This window comes from Rattus norvegicus, chromosome 5 (genome assembly GCF_021556685.1).
Source record: "Rattus norvegicus strain SHRSP/BbbUtx chromosome 5, alternate assembly SHRSP_T2T, whole genome shotgun sequence".
In the NCBI taxonomy this organism is placed as follows: Eukaryota; Metazoa; Chordata; class Mammalia; order Rodentia; family Muridae; genus Rattus; species Rattus norvegicus.
The window spans coordinates 134,389,047-134,411,692 of record NC_141538.1 but is presented as its reverse complement, the minus strand read 5'-3'; the positions used below and the strand labels follow the sequence as shown (position 1 = coordinate 134,411,692).

Below are 22,646 nucleotides of genomic sequence, written 5' to 3'. Positions count from 1 at the left end.
TGGCAGGTGAGAAAACAGGCTTGAACAACAGGTGGCCTTGCTCATGTGGCTCTGCTGCCACAGTGGCTTGTCTTGTCCTCGTCTGTGGTGAGCTGTGTGGTGGGATTTCACTGTCCTGTGCTCCAGGTAGTCTGTGCTGACACAGGATGAATGGGGAGTGGGTCGAGCAGCAGGGTCTGTTCTAACACAGCCTTCCTTGTTCTGTTTGGGGCATTGTCTCTAGACCTGCAAGGGCCATCACCTTCCAGTCTGCTTCCTCAGTCTCCTCCCTCCCTTACTCCGTGTGTAACTGTCCATTTTTCCGCTAGACCATCTCATTTCTATCTGGTCCTGAGCATTGGCAAAAGGCCTGGCTCAGAAGCTCTTGGTGAATGAGGTAGCTGAACTGGGTCCAGAATTGAAGGAGAAATGGGTTTGGGATCTGTGGGGTCTTGACAGGATGTGGCAGTGGCCTGGGTATAGGGACTTATTCCAAGAAGGGGTGTCTACTTACTGAGATTGGGAATGCTGATAGAAGAGCAGGCTGGGACTGGGGAGGGAGTCATTTAGAATGAGGGACTGAGGTGCGTGGAGACATTATGAGGTGATGTCCAATGGGCGCCTGGATCTGTTGACCAGGAGTTCAGGAGAGAGACTGGGAAATGACTTGGGCAGCTAAAGTGGGGCAGACTAGAGGAATTCTACTGTATTCATTTCTGAAGTCCTCTCTCTTTTGTGTGCATGTTTTGTGTGTGTGTGATTCGTAGGGGCATACATGCATTGGGAGTGCCCACGTGTGAGGTCTGAGGAAAATTGCATGGGTCAGTCCTCACCTACCTAGTTTGACACAGGTTCTCTTGTTCAAACTGCCTACAGTAGGCTAGCTCCTCACAAGCTTCTGAGGGTTCTTGGTCTCTGCCTCCTGTCTTGTCATACAGGTACTAGGACTACTGAAGCACCACCAAGTTCAGTTTCATGTGGGTTCTGAAGTTATGAACTCAGGACTTCACACTTGCATGCCAAGGACTTAGACTGCACATCATCAAGCCTTTTGATAGGGAGTACCACTACATAGCCTAGCCTAGCCCTTAAGCGGCCTCAGTCACACATTCGTGCCACCATGCTGGACTAAAGCTTCCATTACAAGGAAAGGCATTACAAGAGTGGTGATGGGCAGCGCTCTGACCACAGGGTTTCACTGTGCCACTATTAGTGTACCTTGTGTGAGGCAAGGAGGTATACTATTTAGCCTCTCGGAGCACCGGTTTCTCCAGTCAAGAAACAGGGATAATAATACCTCCCAGTGGAACTTAAATGCCAGTGAAATACCAGAAAGTATTTACCAAAATGCTAAACTGTGGTGTATTGTCAGTTGAGAGTACAAGAGGGGAATCCTTGAGTTCCGTCTTTGTCGGGGTTTCTATTCCTGCACAAAACATCATGACCAAGAAACAAGTTGGGGAGGAAAGGGTTTATTCAGCTTACACTTCCACATTGCTGTTCATCACCAAAGGAAGTCAAAACTGGAACTCACACAGGGCAGGAAGCAGGAGCTGGTGCAGAGGCTATGGAGGGATGTTACTTACTGACTTGCTTCCCCTGGCTTGCTCAGCTTGCTCTCTTATAGAACCCAAGACCACCAGCCCAGGGACAGCACTGCCCACAATGGGCTGGGTCCTCCCCCTTGTTCACCAATTGAGAAAATACCTTACAGCTGGGTCTCATGAGGCATTTCCTCAACTGAGGCTCCTTTCTCTGTGATAACTTCAGCTTGTGTCAAGTTGACACACAAGACCAGCCAGTACAAGCTCCGTGTTTGAGTTTGAATTCTGCATCCAAGACTACAGGCCACACGAATCTAGCTTTGGACATTTGCAGGGGGATACGGTATACTTCATCAGAGATGGAGTCTAACGGGGGGGGGGCGCATTTTCTCAAGGGCTGACTGTACTCACAAGACCTTGGCAGTAAGTGCCTCTGGAACTTGGCATAGTAAGCCCTTCCTTCTCTTGTCTCTGTGCTCTGTGTTCTCCCTCTGCCTCTGCCTCTGCCTCTGCCTCTGCCTCTGCCTCTGCCTCTGCCTCTGCCTCTGCCTCTGCCTCTGCCTCCCTTCATCTTGCCACTCTGCCAGCTTCAAGACAAGGCTTCTCACCCCTTGGCTCCCTCTGTGTGGTGGCAGAGGATGACATTTTAACCAAAACTCTCCCATCTCTCCACCCAGAAACAGTGTCTACATCAGAAAGCAGCTTGTTTAGCCCTTCCTTCAGTAGAAGCGTTTGGGGGTATGCACCTTTTTTGGGGCTCTTCTTTTTAAAGCAATTGGAGTACGTTTTGCCATCATATACGTTCAAAACAAGTTCACAAGGCTTGGAGTCAGGGATGGATAAGGACGAAGGGTGTGCAGCAGGGAAAGGAGTTAGGGCTTCCAAAAATCTTTCCCTGCAACAAAGGCAGCCTGGTTCTGCGCTATCCTGTATCACCTGGTCTATGATTCTCTACTGTCCAAAGGAGCTTAATGCTTCCCTGAGCAGCTACATAGGACGCTGAGGGCTAGCAAAGACTGTTGGAAAGGGACTAGAAGGTAGGGGAGGTTAAAGGGGATCTGACCTCTAGAAGGCACAAAATGGGGAGAGGGCAGTAGACTGTGCTGAATGGGTGGATTTGTGATTGGGGTTGACCCAAAGAGGCGGGAGTAATGGGAGCTGAGCAACAAAATACCACGGGATGGGGATGGGGCCCGAGACTAACTCAGGGATGAGGGAGGGTCTGAAAAAAATTGACCCAGAGGGACCAGACCAAGTGAGGGGGAGAAACAGAGGTGGGCTGCCAGCTCAGGAAGGGGGCTGGGAAAACAAATTAGAGGGCAGGTCTGAGCCCTCTCCTTGGGAGGTGGGGGTGTGTGTGTCCATATAAGGCGAACCTGCGACCCCTGCTCTCCGGGGCGCGGGCAGGGGCTCCGCATCCCTAGATCCTAGCACATGGATGCGCACGTCGCTTTCTCCGGCTTTCCGACCCTGCCCTCGGTCTCGCCGTCGGGGCCGCAGCCTCCACCGCTGGCCGGAGACGAGCCCGGGCGCGAACCAGAGGAGGTGGTGGGCGGTGGGGACTCCGAGCCCCCGGCCGCGCCGGGCCCTGGGAGGCGACGTCGGCGGCCGCTACAGCGTGGGAAGCCGCCTTACTCGTACATCGCTCTTATCGCTATGGCCCTGGCGCACGCTCCGGGCCGTCGTCTCACGCTGGCAGCCATCTACCGCTTCATCACCGAGCGCTTCGCCTTCTACCGCGACAGCCCGCGCAAGTGGCAGAACAGCATCCGCCACAACCTCACCCTCAACGACTGCTTCGTCAAGGTGCCGCGCGAGCCGGGCAATCCGGGCAAGGGCAACTACTGGACGCTCGATCCCGCGGCCGCCGACATGTTCGACAACGGCAGCTTCCTGCGGCGCCGCAAGCGCTTTAAGCGCACCGAGCTGCCCGCGCCGCCGCCACCGCCCTTTCCCTACGCGCCCTTCCCGCCCGCACCTGCACCTGCGCCCGCACCGCCCGCGCGCCTCTTCCGCCTGGACAGCCTGCTGGGCTTGCAAACCGAGCCGCCAGGACCCTTGGCGCCCGAGCCGCCTTGCTGCGCCGCGCCCGACGCCTCCTTCCCGCCCTGCGCCGCCGCAGCCTCGCCGCCGCTCTACTCGCCCGCGCCCGAGCGCCTGGGGCTGCCCGCGCCGTTGCCGGCCGAGCCTCTCCTGGCCTTGGCAGGATCGGCTGGCGCGCTGGGGCCACTCGGCGCCGGAGAAGCCTACCTGAGACAGCCGGGCTTCCCGCCCGGGCTGGAGCGCTACCTGTGAGCCTCTCTTCTGAGGGAGACCCTGGCGGAGCTTGTCTGTGGTGCTGCCCGCCCGCAGCGTGGTGTGATCCGCTGGGTCCCTGAGCCTTACAGGAGGCTAAACCTTCCCTACCCTTCTCCATGCCTGGAGAGACTCTGACCGTCTCACCACTAGTCTGAAGCGCCCTCTCTAATTTGAGGCCTTCATTCCTCCCTCTACTTGTGTACCCACCTATGCAGTCTCGCACTGCCATGTCCCGTGCTCTGGAACTGGACGATCAAAATGGGGACTTCAGCCCCAAATGTGTCCCGGTGAGTTCCAGTCAGTGGAAGCTTTCCACCCAGGGCACCTCCTCCATCTCTGATGTTTGCCAGTATGTCAGAGGTCAGACTTCTGGGTTCACTACTTCTTACACCTCTTTCTCCATTTTCTGATAATTATGACAAATTTGTCTCCTGCCCCAGCTTTACCTGTCTGCACTTGTTTTCTTTCCGAGCCCCGCCCCTCCACAGACTCATTTGAGGCTCTGCTCCTGGTTCTGAGGACAGTTCTTCAGACTAGGTTACACAGTACCAGGATCTTCTGACTGAAGGGGAAATTAACGGGCGTCTGTGGCTGTCCCATCCCATGGAAAGCACAGAACTTATCTGGTTATTGTTATTTTTCAATCAAAGCTAGTTTAATTAAAAAGAAAAACGAAGAAACCTTTCTCTGGGTTTGTTGTGTTGGCTGGGAACTTGGGGAGTTGCTGGGAAGGATGGTGGGTGACGTTTGCCTCACGGGATTCCATGTGGGATGAATCTCCTTCTGAGTCATTAGGCAAATTCTGCTGAAGTAGCATCAAGGAGTGATTCCACATAGCTGTGCACATAGTCGGCCTGGTCAAAATCTGCCACCTGCATCTCATAGATGCAGAGATGAAATGGGGTGGGTTGAGTGCACTTAGAAGGCAGGTTGCCTGACCTTTGAGACCATTTCCGGTACCACAGTATAATTGGCATTAATTAGCATTGATCCAATCATCATGTCTCAGCAAAGAGAAATGTCCGTTCCTCAAAATGAGGTCCACAGAGCCTTATCACTTGGATTCTTGCTGGAAATGCAGGATTTCAGCCCCCACTGCCGGACTTACCGAATCATCAGACAGAATCCTCGAACGATAAGGGCATACCAGGATGGAGAAGAAACAATGGGCTCCAACTGGGGGCTCAGCCTAAAAGATAAAACTCTCTGCTCTAAGGGGTGAGGCTAAGTCATAGGCCACTTTCCCAGTCTGAGCTTCATTTTGTGTCCCCTGCTGGATTATGAGAGGGCCAGCCGCATTGACTGAATTGATTCTTGATGTGCCCAGCACCAAGGACAGGGCACCAACGTCGCTGCCCCCAGACTTGGTCTCTGACCTTATCCCAGTCTTTGGTGCTAACCCAAAAGCTGAGCTTTCCCAAGATTCCTGCTCCAGCTCCAGGGCTCCCAATCTAGTTGATCTTAACTCGGGGTAGGGAAGAGCAGGGGAGAGGGTAACAGTCATGTTGGAAGCCCAAGTGATTGACGGTCTCATGGATGTGCCCGATGTTCCTCTCCTAGATATCAGTGTTTGAATCATCAGGGAGGCAATGGAAGGTGAGGGTGGACAAGGAGCTTCTCAGAGAAGAAAGGTGGGGGAATCTGAGAAGGCAGAAAGTCCTCTTTGGAGGTAGGATGGTGATATAACAAATGCCTTCTCCTATTAGCTGCTTTGAACAGGGTCAGCTTCACTTTGCCTGGTGCGTAGCAGCCCTTAGCATCTGTGGACTGGCTGGCTGAACAACCGAATTGCTCAATGCCTAATACAGTGTCTGCTTCAGTGAATAATAAATAAATTGCCAATACTTTCTTGTCCGTTGTTCTTTGCCGTTCTCAAGGTGACTTGTGGGGGCATAAGAAAGAGAACGAGGTGGAGACGGAGGCAGTTTTTCTGCTTCCCATTTGAGAAAACTGGCCCACCTGGACCCAGCAGGCAGCAGGAAATCCCGCCTCTGTTCTCTGGGAAGGGAGCCACAAAGACCAAAATGCAAATTTTCTTCTGCTTCAAATGGTTCGGCTGCCCAGCTTCCTGCCTCCAAGCATCTGTACACAAATGTCTTCTCAATTTAGGACATTCCCAGGGAAGGGAAGAACCCACTTGCCACCCTGAAGACCAAAGCGGATCTTCAGCTCTCAATTCCATTCTCGTCAGAGCCAGACATCTCAGTCAGGATTAGAGGACACTCTGGGAAAAGCTAGCCAGAGCAGTGTAAGACTGGGAACCCAAACTTATTTTCAGTTTCTTTTTCCTTTTTCTACTTTTTGTTTGTTTGTTTGTTTGAGACAGGGCCTTTATTCAATGGCATCAAGCACATTCTGTGCCCAATAGAGATACAAACAAGAAAAGTTGTGTATGTCTCCAGAGACTTTAGAGTCTGAAAAGCAATAGGTCAAATAGTGCCCTAAATCTTTTGACATTTTGGCAGATGTTGAAAAACCAGAAGGTAACCTGGCTCTCCTGTTAAAACGCCCTGGGGATGGGCTGGAGAGATGGCTCGTCAGCCAAGGGGCTCGCTGTGCAAGCATGTGACCTGAGCTGGAATCACTAGCATCGTTTGTTAGCTTTTGTGTGTCACCCCAGCACTACGAAGCTGACAGGTAGATCCTGGGGCTTCACTGGTCAGTCAGCCTAGCTGAGACTGGAGCTCCATTTTCACTGGGAAACCCTGTCTCAACGATGTAAATGGGCCTGGAGAGATGATGGCTTAGTGACTAAGAGCACTGTCTGCTCTTCCAGAGAACTCAGGTTCAATTCTAAGCACCAACGTGGTGGTGGGCACACAACTGTCTGTAACCCCAGTTCAAAGGGCATCTGATGCCCTCTTCTGGCTTCCTTGGGCACCAGGCATGTACACGGTGCACAGACATGCATGCAGGCAAAACACTCATACAGGGAAATTAAAAGAAAAATATCAGAAATTGGAGCTAGAGTGATAGCTCACCAATCAAGTACACTTCATGCTCTTGAACAGGACCTGGATTCCACTTCCAGCACCCATGTGGTGCACAATCATTGATACTCTAGTTCCAAGGATCTGATGCCCTATTCTAACCTTTTTAGCACAAAAAATGCATGTGGCCTGCTTACATACATGCACGCAGGCAAAGCACTCATACATGTACATTTTTAAAAATTATTTATTTATTTATTTATTTATTTATTTATTTAATGTATGTGAGTACACTGTCACTGTCTTCAAACACACCAGAAGAGGGCATCAGATCCCATTATACATGGTTGTGAGCCACCATGTGGTTGCTGGGAATTGAACTCAGGACCTCTGGAAGAGCAGTCAGCACTCTCAACTGCTGAACCATTTCTCCAGCCCTAAATATATATATAAATAAATATATATATATTAAAAAAAGAAAAAGAAAATCAGAAGTAATTTTATTCTGAAGGCACATTTTAATGTTCATTTTATTGGTACTAGGGATTGAAACCACAGCCTTGTACATCCCAGTCAAGTACCGTACCTCTGAGCTACATCTTAAGGTCTTGAAATTTTTGTTCAATTGGAATAAGTACACACACTAGCCAGACAGCAATCCAAAGCTCGTGACTGAGGCCTTGCACTGTTTCTCAAAGTTCTGCATCTAGCCCTGCAAGCCCCAACTCCTGTGCGGTTCTGCAAACACAGTTCTCATTTGCTTATTTTGGAATACATTCCCATGTTTATATTCTTTCTTGAAACAGTAACGAGTGAGGTGTTTTTCTTCCTCTTTCTTTCCTTTTGTTTTTGCAATGCCTGGGGATCAAACCCATGCCTTGAACATGTCAATCAAGCGCTCTATCACTAAAAAATGCACCCTCAGCTCTAATGATTAGCTTTCTGATATGACACCTGATTATCAAAAATCACTAACTTTAGGTTAAATTCACTTTTATAATAACGTTTACATTGCTACTTTGTTTACTGTACGCAGTTTGTTATCTGATAAATCACAAGTGTACAATGCTCTTGACTTTTGTGTGTTCAATTTTTAATTTTTTTCCTTTACCTAACTACGTCTTTTTGTTTTCATTTGTTCAGCCTCTATGTACTGCTAAAATTTCCCTCCCTTTCCAACAGGACAATTTTTCATAAGACCGACTGTCTAAGAAAATTCAGCACTGTTTTTGCTCCATGTCTGCTCTCCTGGGGGCAACTCTCGCAGCTTTCTCTGTCCTCTGGCTCTAGTCTGGTCTGGTGGTTCTCCATGTCTGCTGTACAGATGTCACTCTGGAATTTCTTTCACCATCCCTTCATCTCTGTCCTGCGTTACGTCTTCTGCTTCCTGGATTCTATATCTTCCTTTTTCTTTGTTTATTTCCTTGCTCCAGTAGAGGTAAATTGTTTTGGAAACTACACATCTGAAATTAAGATGATTATTTTAACATGAGAAGATAAATATGCACTTTGACAGTGAAAGAGTTGAGTCAAAGCTGTGTTTCTGTAGACTTTCACTGGGGGAGGGTGTAGGGAAAGAGAGAATGGGAGGAGCATTCTCAGTTTAGTATATGCTACCTCCTGGGAAGCCGGGACAGTATCACAGCATGTGGGTAAGTGTTTGGCTAAGAAGATGAACTATTGAGAATTATTTTTTTAAAAAATTTATTTATTTCACACATTTGAGTACTCTGTCACTGTCTTCAGACACACTAAGAGAGGGCATTGGATCCCATTACAGATGGTTGTGAGCCACCATGTGGTTGTTGGGAATTGACCTGAAGACCTTGGAAAAGCAGTCAATGCTCCTAACTGCTGTGCCAGCTTTCTAGCCAGAGATTCTTTATTATTATTGTGTGATATGTGTGCTCTCATGTGTGTATCATGATGTGTTCATAAGCCTTGGCATGCATGTGGACATCAAATGAAGACTTTTTTTGGAAGCCAATTTCTCCTTCCCTCATAGGTTTTGGGGATCAAACAGATTATCTGGTTTGTATGGCAAGCCCTTTACACACTGACCCATGTTGTTCATTTGAGAAAGAGCTTGGAGGAAAGGTATTCAGGTAGATCTGCTTCCTGATGTAGGAGGACTTAGGATGTGGGGAAGGGGGGCTTTGGACTTAGGATGGTGCTAAGTTAGTTTGAGGGCCTATAGATCCAGGTCAAGAAAGAAGTCAACATTATGTAACTGGGATTTACCTAAGAAAGAATAATGAACAAAATGGACAGCCTTTATCTAGTGTGCCTGATTTATATAAGATCATGTGAAGAACCTCTTTGGGAGATGATAATAGGGACAGGGAAGACTTTGCAAGATATATGGGTTAATACTTTAACTTTTAAGGGAAGAGAACCCTATGACTTACAATGCAATAGAAAGCACATTTAAATAAATAACTCTTAGGCTAAAAGAGAGTTAATATCACAGACTACTTATAAATATACAAATTGAAAACCATACATTTAAAAATATGGACTTTTAAATCTGTGAGTGTAACCAAACTTATGCTCAGAAGAATCTCTGTAGTCTCAAACTACGTGAATGGTATTAGAGGAGACCTGAGGTGAGTCAGGGAAACCACTCAAAGGGATATTGCAGAAAACAGTGCTTCTCGAAGGAGGAGGAGAGCAGATGTACAAAGCTACAGAAAGAACCAACCATTGACCAAGGTCTAGAGTGACTGAATTAGGGGGTGCTAGGCTCTGAGCACATCTATGAGCACAGAAGAAAAAAACCCTTCCGAGTCAGTTCCTCAACTGCTCCCACAGAGGACCCTGAGGCTGGTTTACCTGTAAATGCTGTCAAACCATTAAGAAAGCCATTTTCAGGGCTGTAGAGATGACTCAGTGGTTAAGAGCACAGACTGCTCTTCCAGAGGTCCTGAGTTCAATTCCCAGCAACCACATGGTAGCTCACAACCATCTGTTATGGGATTGCTGTCATCTTCTGACATGGGACGTACAGAAAGACACAGAACTCATATACATAAATAAATACATCTTTAAAAACTATTTTCTAGAGAAGGTATCCCAACTCAATCTACTTTATGAGGTTATGAAAGCCCAATAACATTGGGTGTGGTGGCTCATGCCTTTAATCCCAGCAAAGGCAGTAGATCCCCGAGTTCAAGGCTAGCTTGGTTTACATAGTGAGTCCCAGGCCAGCCAAAACTATACAGAGAAATCCCATCCCGTCTCAGTGAGAGAGGGAAGAAGGGAGGTAGGGAGGAGGGAGGGAAGCCAATCTCCTGCCTGAGGAAGAACTGAGTAGATGAAAGTTTAGATGGAAGGTCCCAGCTACAAGTAGCATTCCTTGGTTCACCCTAAGTCCCAACCCTGCAACCTGGTCCCAGGTGTCATTTCAAGCCAAGTGATAGGTTTTATATTTCTCTTTTCTTGACTCATTTTCAATTTCCTCCCCCTCTATCTAGACTGCCTCCTCTGCTGGTCTCTTTCCTCTTCCTCATCAAGTCTGTGGGGACAACAGTGCCACCTGTTGGCCATGTTGTATGTACTTATTTGAAGCAAATGAAGGAACTCCCTGGACTGAAGCCAGGGTTCCCTTGAATGACATGGCAGCCTGGTGGGGACCAAGTCCTTGTTCCAGTCAGAAACCCACTTGTTTGGTGTGGAATAGGAAACTGGCTATAGTTCCCACATTCTCTGAGAATCCCTCCCAGATCTCCAATCTCCTCTCCACTTCTTCTTGGCAGTGCTTGGTAGCTGTTCCACTGCAAGGGAACTAGGAATGGGGTCGGGAGGTGTAGTTCTAGGCGCAGAGAAACACCTTACACTGTAAGAGGGAATCTAAAAAGAGATATGAGGCTGAGGCAGAAAACATGAGACTTCACAGGCCACACGCCCAGCCCAGAGCCTTTCCCCTTCTATAGTTTCATAGCCATTCTTAATTCCCCTAACCTCTTAGATCGGGCAATGAGAGCTCAGAGACAAATCAAATTCTGTCTCAACTTACAGACTCTGGCCGACAGCCATACAGTGTGTCAGTTGTTTTACGCCGTGAGGGAGCTGCGAGGAAACCTGGTCGCTCACTCGTCTTGGCCTTAGCCGAGCCTCCCGTGACAACAGGAAGAACATGCCTAGTTCTTTATGTTATGGTATGATGACCTCTGTAACTGGCGGGTGAGTGCTTTCTGACCTATGTCAAACAAAAGGGGGGCTGATGATAGGGCTCACTGGCTAAAAGCACGTGCCACCAAGTGTGATGACCTGAGCTGCATCCCTGGGACCCTGTGGTAGAAAGAGAGAACCAACTCCTAAAAAACATGACTCCTGTCTTTTCTGCTCTACTGCCTTCCTCATGAGGCAGCCTGAGGTGGACATGTTAAGGCTTTAGCTTGGGCTACCTCTCCTCCTCAAGGGTCGAGGAGACTTGAGGAAAAAGGCCCGGGCCTTACTTGAGGAAAACACAGCCCTCACCACAGGCAGTCATCGTTTCTGAGCTGGGAGAGACTCAGGATGACTAAGACTTCCTGGAGGAGCTTGGCTATAGAGGAGGATCTTGGCTCTGGGTTGAGGCTTGGGAATGGGGGAAAGGGGGAGGGAGGGAAGGAGCGAGGGAAGGGGGAGACAGAGAGACAGGGAGAGGGAGAGGGAGAGGGAGAGGGAGAGAGAGAGAGGGAGAACAGTTGCTCTGGTTCCTATGAAGCCATCCACTGGAATCTGTAGCCTAGAAAATTGGATGGAAAAAAAGAGAGACAACTTTCAATGCTGTTGAGACCAAGAGAAGAAAGAGCTAAAGAAGGGAAGCACAGATTCCCAGTCGAGTTAGACCTGCCTGTGTCCCTGCCTGATGTCACTGGACAGTCACTGTCACCCACTAGACCTAGCTATCAAGACACACAGCTGACCAACTATATTTTCAGGTTGGAGTCCCATGGGAAATACCCAACACTCACTCATGGCTTTATCATTCTCATGTTCTGCACACACGCCTCATTGATTAGCATGATCCAATTATCCCTTTAAACTGTTTTATTTTGTTGCTGGATGTGTAATATATCCATTTGTCTTTAAAAGGCATTTCATGGAAAGTCCTCCTTGGGGCTAGGAAGACGCTCAGCTGGGGAGTGCTTGACAGGTATTTCGGTTGTATACACAAACCAATGCACATATATTATCCTCAAAGGAAAAAAACACCACAGTTAGGGTTGGTGGCATACACCTTTAATCTCAGCACACCAAATGCAGAAGCAGGTGGATCTTTGTGAGGCTAGCCTGATCTACATAGCAAGCTGTAAGACAGTTAAGGCCACATAGCAAGACCCTGTCTTAAAAATGAAACAAACAGGGGTTGGGGATTTAGCTCAGTGGTAGAGCGCTTGCCTAGCAAGCGCAAGGCCCTGGGTTCGGTCCCCAGCTCCGGAAAAAAAAAAAAAAAGAAACAAACAAATGAACAAAACCTACAACAGTTGGAGACACAAATGTTATTACTGCTCCACAATCCTTTTCACTTAACAGTGTACCCTGGAGCGCCTTTTAGACTACTGCGTGGACGTCTTTATTCTGTTTCACACTACATGCTCTTCTGTTCTAGGGCCTGTTACTATTACTTACTCTCCCCCATCTTCTCACTGCTGGGCATTTATATTGTTTCTAGCCCTTACAGTCAGTGCCACAAGGAGAACTTGAACATACCTCACAGCCACGTGCAGGCACTTAAGCAGGAAATAGAAGTAAATTCCACTCATCTCTTGGTAGGAGACCACACTCCTACGTACTGGATCTTTGGATAGCCACTTCTTTTTATTTCCCAGAGACAACTTGACTCTGTACAGAGTTTTTCAAACTTCTCAGGAGCCCCTGAGATGATTAGCTAGAAATTTCTTTGGTCCTAGTCCAAAGCCCAAATTTCTGATTTTACAAGCAAGACAGTGGAGACCTTCGAGATCGTCTTCTGAGAGTTACAGGAGGAGGATAAGGTGATGACCTGAGCGAGCCCTTCCTGCTTTACCTTAGGTCACTAAGACACTAGTTCAGGGGTCGTCTAGTCTCTACTTCAGTAATGGGAGCTCACACCCACCACAGTTACTTCTGTCTGAGACACAGCACAGCCTCCTTGTCTGCTTTCTTTATGGTACCATCCTGGAGCAGTGAGCCCCTCCCCAGTTCCCTCTTCATTTCCTATTTTCTTCGCCCCAACCCCCTCTCTGAGCCCCCACCAGAATGACCCCTTCCACACATTACATGCTTCTCCTTCAGGAGAGACAAAGAGAACACTGCCCTGGGAAGTGTGGTATTAAACCTCCAGTCCCCACTTCTACTGCCTATCTGCTGTGCGACTCTCAGGAAATGCATTCACCTCTGTGTTTCCACTTCCCCACGTGAGAAATGAGTTTTGAAAAACCCACAGTCCACAGGGAAACTCAAAACACAATGCAGTCTGTGACAGACCGCTGGAGCAGGACCTATCAAAAATTGCTGAGGATGCTGAAATTAACACAACTCACAGGCCCACAGGGAAACGTTCAAAGAACCTGCCTCTAAATGCACTGTGGATGCAGGTCCATAGACTCCAGAGAGATCACTGCTTTAAAAAAGTCTGGTTATGGGGTTTTTTTCACCCACAGAGAAATAAAGTTAGATGCTCTCTTCACCTCTGAAAAAACACATCACTTTGGGAGCATATGGAATTATTTTTTAGCATTCTAATAAGTACACGTTACCTCACAGTAATAAACATATTATCTATTCAAAAAAAAAGAAAAATTCATTGTCCAGTTTTAGACCTCAGTGTTCCTTTACCAAGACAGGAGGGAAAGAGGAAGGGTAAGAGGGAGGGAGAGAGGGGGAGAGAGAAAGAAAGGGAAACCAAACAACAACAACACACACACACACACACACACACACACACACACACACACACACACACACACACCTAGCATGGCTCACAAAGGGCGGGTGTGGAGTGAATTAACGGTCTCTTTGAAAATGGGTGGGGCAGAAAGCAGGTGGATTTCTCAGTAGTGAGCAGAGCACGAGTTGAGGGTCCAGATGTTAGGTTTTGAGAAGCTCATTGCAGAGAGGGAGGACGGACTTGACTTTGGGAAGGCTTCTCCGAGGAGGCTTCAGAGGGAAAGGCAGCCAAGATGAGCGAAGAGTGGAGTCCTAAGTTTCTGGATGAGTGCCAAAGAAGTGTGTAGGAGTGGGGTGGAAAGATGGCGATTTGGACTCAGCCAAGTGTGTTGTTCCTGGCTTTTCGTGGATGCGACGGTCCTCCAGAGGTCGCTGTTCTCCAGGAATCCACTCACAGCAACTGAGCAGCTTGGCCCCGGCTCTGGCTGGTTCCTTATTCAGCTTCCTCTAGGTTTAAGAGTCTCCGCATGTACCCCACGAGCCTGAGAATTCTGCAGCATTTCTCTGCCCATCCGAGGACCTACAACTTCACCAATCATTGGGAAAAGTGAAATGTGACGATGCATAGGGTAACTGAGTCCCTAAGGCTAGGCACAGTCCCCTTAACCCTACCCCAATTTAGGACACTTAGAAGAGCGGTCTATTCTCAGAGCGAAGCTCTTCTAGAATCAGTGTGAGATCGGTACGAAGGAGGTCGTGGCCCGTGCCCACCAGGTTCTATGGCAGCTTCGTAGCTTTCCACACTCCTCTGTCTCCCAGACTCTTATCGCTCCGCCCTAGATCTGCACACTAACACACAGCCGTTCCCTCTGGGGTCAGTCGGCCAGTCCCAGACCAGGTCTCTGCTCCCGCAGGTTCTAGAGGAAAACTTTAAGTTTGAACAGACAGCATTCCAGGGAAGTCTCAGGTCACCCGGACCCAGTGAACACCAAGTGAGGTCGGTAGGGGAAATGCGTAAAAAGACTGCCGCTCTGGGGCATTCTTGATCACACTGAGCAAGTTAAGCGAAGGAAAAAATACACACTCAGACAGACAAACAGACCCTCGGACCTAGGGTCCATAGAATCCACAAGGGAAAGTGTAGAATTGGAGCGCTCGCTTCAGCGCTGGAATTGTCCTCACTTACTCTGCCGAACTTCAGCTCTCCTGCATGCGCTTGCGAAGCCTGGCCTTTCGGGTATGTTAAGCAGGCGCTTCCGCTCCGCGGTTTGGGGGTGGTGATGCTTTTATCCTCTCTTGAGCTTGCAACCCTCTTCCCGCGAACGGGATCCATAGCTTATTCTGGTCCTAACCGCCGCTGCCGCCGCCGCCGCCGCCGCCGCCAAGTAGGTTGTAGGTGCTTAAGCAAGACTCCCACTACTTTGAGAATAGAGAGGTCCTTGGCCAACATTGATGAAACCAGAGGAAAAGGGTGTCATCCTAGCTGTGGGATAGAGCAGAGGCTGCTGGGCTTGGGCTGCTGAAATGATGGTGCACACACTGGAATCCCAGTCACCTTACGCCCACCTTTGTGGGCACAAAATCAAGTCTCTACCTTCAAATCCAGCCAAGGGAAGCTTAGATTCCAAAGCAGGTTTAGAGATGGGAGTTGTAGCAGCTGCAGCCGTGGTTTTGTTTTGTTTTGTTTTGTTTGTTGTTGTTGTTTGTTGTTTTTTTGTTTTTAATCTCAAAACGGGGCTGTGGCCTCTTGGAGCAGGGGAGGGGGCTGGCATTGGCTCTGCAGCTTTCTCCAAGGTTAGCCTGTTGGTAAACGAATTTGTAAAAGTGCATGAACACGGTATGCTCTGCTTAGCTCCTCCCTCTTTCCACGGCCTAGAAGTGCCTGGGGCCTGCCAGGCTGCTCTTTGAGCTCCAGATTCTAAGACTTCAGGCTATGTTCTTCTGAGTCAAGGGACAAACTTCTGCGTCAGCAGCTCAGTACCTTAGCAGTTTTGCCGCTGACTTAAACATAGCCATATGATCCCGGGAGAGCTTTTCTTTCCCAGATCCATAAAAATGGCTTCTCTGTGGGGCTCTTTCTTAAGAGAAGCTGGAGAGGTAGATGGCTTGGAAGCAAGTAGGAACCACACATACTTCACAATAGACACAACTCCTGGCCAGTTATAAAAACATTTTGGGATGTAAGACCCTGCATAGACACACCGTCTCCTTGGAGCATCTTCTCAATTGTTCCAGGCTGCTCAAGCTGGGTGGCTAAGCAGTGAGACAGACGGAGGCTGCTGGGCCTTAAGCAAAGACCAGCTCCCCCTAGGCGAGGGGAGGGTCCCGGAGAGCAGTTATTTGGGTAAAGAGAAGAGTTCTGGGACGGGTAGGGTATAACGTAGAACACCTCAAAAACCTGGCAAGCGATATCCTGCCCTGGCCCTTTCTTTCCATTCTTGTTGGTGTTAAGTTTGGATGATCCCTGAAGGACATGCCTCACTAATGGCCCCAAAGAATAGAAGCCGGGGCTTCTTGACTGCTTTTTCCAGCGGAGCTTCAGTCTCAGCGAATGGGCTGTAGGATGCAGCGAAGGGCAGCAAGGGCTGGCCCTGTTTTTCGTGGAGCCTTAAAGGAGATCTGAGAGACAAACGCTTTAGTCAGTCCTCCCCAGAGGCTGAACACGGAGCTGGAGCCTGCAATATCAGGAGGGCACCGGGAAAGCAGGAGATTACTCACAGGTTTGCCGGTTTTGAAGTGAAGGTGAAACAGATCTGAAGATGCCAATGCTGTTCTCCTCTTTACTTCCCGGGACACTAGCAGAGAGCTGGGTAGGGGTAAGGATGTGGTTGGTGGTGTGGAGTATCTGAGTGGAATCTTGTGGGAGAGAGGGTTACTCCATTAAGCAAAGCAAACTTGAAGTATGGCTGTGGTGGCCAGAACATTCCACCTCCAGGGCCACTAGACTATCCAATTTACTGTCCCTGTTTTGAGTGCTGGACCTATTCTCTTTCCCAGGGATACTTGGTTTATGCAGACCCAGCACACTAAGTGGGTCCCCTTGGTCAGAGGTCCCAGAGGGGGTTTGGTAAATCCCTGCCTTCATCGTGAAGGCTGCTGTTAGATAAAGGGGTTCACCCACCCTTATACATATTTTGCTTACATTAAGCAAATTTCCTTCTCATAACCTTACTCAGAGCTCTCTCTCTCTCTCTCTCTCTCTCTCTCTCTCTCTCTCTCTCTCTCTCCCTCCCTCCCTCCCTCCCTCCCTCCCTCTCTTCCCTCATCCTCTGGGTGTTTGTGTGTGAGTGTACAAGCATGCACACATTCCAGCACACTGTCTAGAGATGTTACTGTGGTGCTACCAGGTGGGAGCCACCTTCTCTCCCCGAGAATAGGGCACCTAGAGTCTACCTAATCAGTGGCCTATTAATGGCTGCCTTTAATTGGTCACAAGGTAAATTCATCTTATTTTATTTACTTACTTAATTCTGAGTCAGAGTTTCATCTGTAGCTCAGACTGGCCTGGAACTTGAAGCAAACCTCTTGCCGCAGCATTCTGAATGCTGAAGTTACTTACTTATGGAAGGGCTTACAATCATGTCAGCCTTGAGGTAGGTGTTTTAAATTTTATTTTAGAGGAAGAGACAGGCAAAAAGGTTAAAATTAGCCAGGTGAGACAGCTGGTAACTGGTGAAACCAAAGTTTGGATCCCAGCAGTTTAAGTCCTCTGGCCCTGCTCTTAATCGCGCCTACCAGGAAAGTAGGGCTCTGAAAGGAAGTTACCTAACAAAGGGTGACAGAGGTTTGGGACTATGGGACACAGCAGGTACTGAGACCTCCTATGCTGGAGCCTTGGCCACTGTGCGGCGCTGTTGAGGCAACAGTCAGCCGTCTGTCCAGTTCCTTAGCCTGTCCCTTCCAGACTCAAGAGGCTGAAATGGGTTCAGTATGAAATGGAGCGACTTGTTTCTGGGTCCTAGAGGGAGAGAAGGGAAGAAGGACTAAGAAGATGGGCAGGAATCCGGTTAGTAGAAATAGCATATTGGACCAACTTTCTGTGGAGAAGGTCCCCAGATAAAAAGGCAACACTGGTCCAGGACTGAGGTTAAGTTTCTTCAGGGGAGTTCTGTTGTAAGTTCTCTAAATCCAGAAATTAAGAGCAGGGTTGTTAGATTTAGGAACAAACATCCAGGAAAACGCAATTTCCGCAGGAAATGCACTGGGGGGGGTGTCAAGAGACAATTACAGAGATTGAGATGCTGAGACAAAAATAAATAAATAAATAAATAAATAAATAAATAAATAAATAAATAAATAAATAAATAAATAAATAAAAATCGACCCTGCAAACCTAAGCTAAGGACCTGTAGGCGCACGGAGAATGCGGCATCTGCGGAGACAAATCACTAAGGGGAGTAGGAGCAGACGTGTTCCCGGGGACAGTGGCAGGGCTGGAGCCTTGGAGGGAAAGGAGAGAACCACCGCAGACGTTTCTCACCTCTCTGAGTAGCATCTGCGGGAGCCAAGTTTGTTCCAGTTTGTTCCTCCGGATCACACTCTCCTCTAGCCGGCCGGAACCGCTTGGCCTCCAGTAGGTTCTTGTCCGTGGCGTCGGTCTGGGCGGCTCGGTTCACTCGCGATCCATCCGCGCTTCGGCCCGGGTGGCCCGGGCGCCGCCTTGGGGAGAGGAGGAGAGAAGGTTTCTAGCCACTGCCACCACCAGCTGCAGCTGCACTGGCATAAGCCTTGAGTCCCAGCAACTGAGCGCACTGAAGGTGGTGGGTCCAGGGAGCCACCGGGTTGCGGGAGCTGCGAGAAGAAGGATGACCCGCCTCCAGCCAAGCGAGCTTAGCTCCCGCCACCGCGGCAGTTTGTTCCCGCCGGGCCCGGGAGCAGAGGACCTCTGCCCGCCCCCTTCCTTCCCCGCCCCACCCTTCCCGGGGAGCTCCGCCCCGGGCCCACAGTTCTTCCGCCTTAGGCTGCCACCAGGCGGGAGGGACTAATCACCCGAAGCCCCAATTATGTCTCTAGGGGCCCAGAAGCCCAGATTCGACCGAGTAACGGGCAGCTTCACTGCTCTCCTCCGGTGCCCGGTTTTCTAGTCCCGGGGCAGCACTGGTTGGGTGCGCCCTGCACAGTGAAAGTCCAGGAGTCTCAACACCAGGGGGCGCTGAGGAGCTAGGGGACATCCCCTCCCTGTCCTCCGCCCCCTCCCCGCCCGCGCGCAAAACACTGGTCCGAGAGGCAGCACGGTGGAGCCGGAGCCGCGGGCCGAGCGGAGCCGGAGAGCGGCGGAGGCGGCGGCGGCACCATGACCCTGGGCAGCTGCTGTTGCGAGATCATGTCCTCCGAGAGCTCCCCGGCCGCGCTGTCCGAGCCCGACGCAGATATAGACGTGGTGGGCGGCGGCAGCGGTGGGGGGGAGCTCACAGCCCGCTCCGGGCCCCGCGCCCCTCGGGACGTGCTCCCGCACGGCCACGAGCCTCCCCCGGAGGAAGCCGAGGCGGACGTGGCTGAGGACGAGGAAGAGTCGGGAGGCTGCTCGGACTGCGAGCCCCGCGCTCTAGGGCCCCGGGGGGCGGCGGCCGCAGCGGGAAGCCCCGGGCCGGGCGTGCAGGCAGCCCGAGGCGCAACGGGGCCGGGGCCGGGGCCGGGACCCGGGCCGCCGTCGGGGGGCGCGGCGACACGGAGCCCTCTGGTAAAACCACCTTATTCGTACATTGCGCTCATCACCATGGCCATCCTGCAGAGCCCCAAGAAGCGCCTGACGCTGAGCGAGATCTGCGAGTTCATCAGCGGCCGCTTCCCCTACTACCGGGAGAAGTTCCCCGCCTGGCAGAACAGCATCCGCCACAACCTCTCCCTCAACGACTGCTTCGTTAAGATCCCCCGCGAGCCGGGCAACCCGGGCAAGGGCAACTACTGGACGCTCGACCCGGAGTCGGCCGACATGTTCGACAACGGCAGCTTCCTGCGGCGCCGCAAGCGCTTCAAGCGGCAGCCTCTGCCGCCGCCGCATCCACACCCGCATCCTCACCCGGAGCTGCTACTGCGTGGCGGGGCTGCCGCGGCCGGGGACCCTGGCGCCTTCCTCTCGGGCTTCGCCGCTTACGGCGCCTACGGCTACGGCTACGGGCTGGCGCTCCCGGCCTACGGCGCACCTCCACCGGGCCCGGCCCCTCACCCGCATCCACACCCGCACGCCTTCGCCTTTGCTGCCACCGCGCCTTGCCAGCTGTCAGTTCCCCCGGGCCGCGCCGCTGCGCCTCCACCCGGACCTCCGACGGCGTCGGTATTCGCCAGCGCGACCTCGGCGCCCGCCCCTGCGCCTGCCCCGGGATCTGGCCCGAGCCCCGCAGGGCTCCCTGCTTTTCTAGGCGCAGAGCTGGGTTGCGCCAAGGCTTTCTACCCCGCGTCCCTGAGTCCTCCCGCAGCTGGCACAGCGGCCACCCTGTCCTCTGCGCTCCTGCGTCAGGGCCTCAAGACGGACGCCGGCGGTGGTGCGGGTGGCGGGGGCGCAGGGGCAGGCCAGAGGCCTTCCTTCTCTATAGACCACATCATGGGCCATGGTGGTGGCGGGGCCGCACCACCGGGCAGCGGCGACGGTTCTCCAGGATCTCCTTTCGCGGCAGCCGCAGGTCCTGGGGGTCAAGCCCAAGTCTTGGCTATGCTGACTGCCCCGGCTCTGACTCCGGTGGCTGGCCATATCCGCCTCTCACACCCAGGGGACTCACTCCTATCATCAGGGCCCTCGTTTGCCAGCAAAGTCGCCGGCCTCAGTGGCTGCCACTTTTGACCGCACTGGGGGCTCGGGGTCAGTTAGGCCCTCACTCCTTAACCTCTCTGGGGAGCTCGGCCGGTCCCAGCGGAATTCAGGGAGTCTATTTATGAAGAGTCTCCAGACCTAGGCCGTCACGCGTGATCAGGCACTTCAGCTGCAAGCTCAGAATGTCACCGGCAGTTGGGACGAAGCGGGCTCCGGGCTCCCCTCGCCTACGCAATAGGTTTAAAGTGGAGATTCCTTTTCTGTTTGAGCAGCAAAAAGGAGAGCAGGAACCTTCTCTGTTTCTTGCCTCTGCGCCTCTCACAGTCGGAGAAGAAGGCTTTGGCAGAGATACGCCTGTCGGTTGTTGGATCTCGCCAGAATCACCTATGGCTTGAAAAATCCACCGCCCCATTCCTTCCTCAACTTTGAGACTCGCTTATCCAATATTATAATTTAAAGACATCTGTTATCTGCTTTGTGCTTAAGAGAAAATTTCATATTTTTTGGTTCCTTTTGCTATTCTTAAAGGAAGCTGGTTCCCTCCAAGCCTAAGGCAGGGTTTATACAGTCGGGAAGCTAAGAGAAGTGAAACGGGGGGTCTCCACAATCTTTGAAGAAATCGCAAAGCCAATTCCCCCGAGGAAAATGTTTTCTCTTTGGTGTTTGGCTGTTTTTTAAGGAGCCCTCTTTGGCTTTTCCCGTGGTCCATAGGCCCAGCAATCCAGGGCTAGCGGTCCTCTGGGCCTTCTTCTCTGTCCCAGGCCCTGTGATATTTATTGTAGTTAAAGGCAATGAGATTGGGTGGGAGAAGAGGGTCTGGAGAGGTGGGAATTGGGTGGGCAAGGGCACAGAGCTCTGGCAGCGGGTCCTATAGTTATGTGTAAATATCTGTACAGCGGGCTGACCCCTTCCCCCGCATTCTCTGTCCACTGGTGTGCATTGATTTAGACTTCTCCACTTAGCGGAGACTCTGTGAAATCGTCTGATGGTCTGTGTGGAAGAAAAAAAAACTGTCTCCCTCTTCCTCTTCATTGGTGTCTATTGAATAAATGTATGTGAACTTAGCGGCAGTGACCAGCTCAATCTGCTTGCCTGAACTCCCTTGTCCTTGTCGGGGGCTCTCCAGGAAGACTTCAAGCTCCCCAGCAGAGGGAGAGGGAGAAAGAGCTAGATAGGTGAAGGAAGCTTTGAGCAAGTCAGATGGTGGAGGGAGGCTCTATACACTGCCGGGTGGCCTTTTGCTTCAAACTGGGCCAGGTCTCTGGAAGCCTGTGACCACTTTCATTTTCATTCTAGTACAAGGAAGGGCAAAAGCCTGGGGCTGGACAGAGGGATTCTGTTTCAACTACACCCTAGAAGTCTCACCTTCTTCTAGTATAGATTTTAGTGTAGTCTGGGCAGTTTTTAGTGCTAAGTACTGGAGGGAGCACTGTGCCTACTGAGTACAAGTCCGTGTCTCTTGAATCATATTTTATCTGACTCTCTGTTTCTGTGTGTGCAGGGGCCTTTCAATGGAGATTTTGGTAGTTCGGTTTTGTATTTGTCTTGGCCACTCTGGGTTTTTTGTTTGTTCGCTGTGTGTGTGTGTGTGTGTGTGTGTGTGTGTGTGTGTGTGTGTAAGAAGTGTATTCCAAGCATGTTTGAACTTTTGTTTCTATGTGTGTCTGTCCATGCATATGTGCTATGACTGTCGGTCACTGTCCATCTTTAATAAGAGGGCATTTCTTTTTGTCCCTGGAGGGCCTTTAGAACCCCCACTCCCACACATGTCTGACAGTGCAAGGCTTTATTTAGGGACTCTCCAAACTGAATTAGAAATCTCACCCTCACCCAGCTTGAGTGGGTTAGAGGATATGATCAACTAAACAGTGAGTGGGGGTTCCCTCTGCTAGGGCAAAGGGCTGGCTTCCTGGGGCCATGCTCGTAGCCAGAAACTCCTGCCTAAGGACACACCTTCTGGTCGGATTAAGACTACCCTGGACCCCTGTGCTCTCAGCCTTGTGCTTGGGATTCCCAACAGCCAGATCTGCAAACATGGGGCAGGGGTGGGGGGTGAGGGTAATACTTTGGCTGAAGCGAAGATGGTTATTCCTTGTTCTGTATATTCCACTGAGGTTGTAGGAGAGGCATGTGGACGTGCAGGACGAAACAATGCTTTCAGCCTTCGCAGAAAACTGACAGTCGGGGCAAAGGCTGAAAACAAATAACGGAGAAAGTAGAAGACTGTGTCAGAGACGCAGATGCAAAGAACTTGGGGGGTGTGGACAAAAGAAATGACCAAAACTCATTAGT

At 50.8% G+C, this 22,646-nt stretch overlaps 2 protein-coding genes and 1 non-coding gene across 11 annotated transcripts; 2 read left to right on the top strand and 1 right to left on the bottom strand.

The window, feature by feature from the left end:
- Positions 1-2,917: 2,917 nt before the first annotated feature.
- On the top strand, positions 2,918-4,500 carry Foxe3 (forkhead box E3). Its single transcript, NM_134339.2, is given in 1 exon segment — positions 2,918-4,500. A coding segment is annotated over 1 exon segment (861 nt). The 5' UTR covers positions 2,918-2,957; the 3' UTR covers positions 3,819-4,500.
- A 2,749-nt stretch (positions 4,501-7,249) lies between these two features.
- On the bottom strand, positions 7,250-18,747 carry LOC108351105 (uncharacterized). 9 transcript variants are annotated; one of them, XR_015620428.1, is made up of 6 exons: positions 18,087-18,493; positions 16,325-16,412; positions 15,201-15,406; positions 14,793-15,089; positions 12,449-14,192; positions 7,250-8,214 (listed from the first exon to the last, which is right to left on the bottom strand). It is a non-coding gene; the product is annotated as an uncharacterized LOC108351105 (transcript). The 9 variants fall into 9 exon arrangements; XR_015620430.1 differs by lacking the exon at positions 7,250-8,214 and adding an exon at positions 18,596-18,747 and having other exon boundaries at positions 11,954-14,192; positions 18,087-18,265; XR_015620429.1 differs by lacking the exon at positions 12,449-14,192 and having other exon boundaries at positions 16,325-16,462.
- On the top strand, positions 18,695-21,418 carry Foxd2 (forkhead box D2). The gene is given in 1 exon segment (NM_001399203.1): positions 18,695-21,418. A coding segment is annotated over 1 exon segment (1,485 nt). The 5' UTR covers positions 18,695-18,899; the 3' UTR covers positions 20,385-21,418.
- Positions 21,419-22,646: the final 1,228 nt, after the last annotated feature.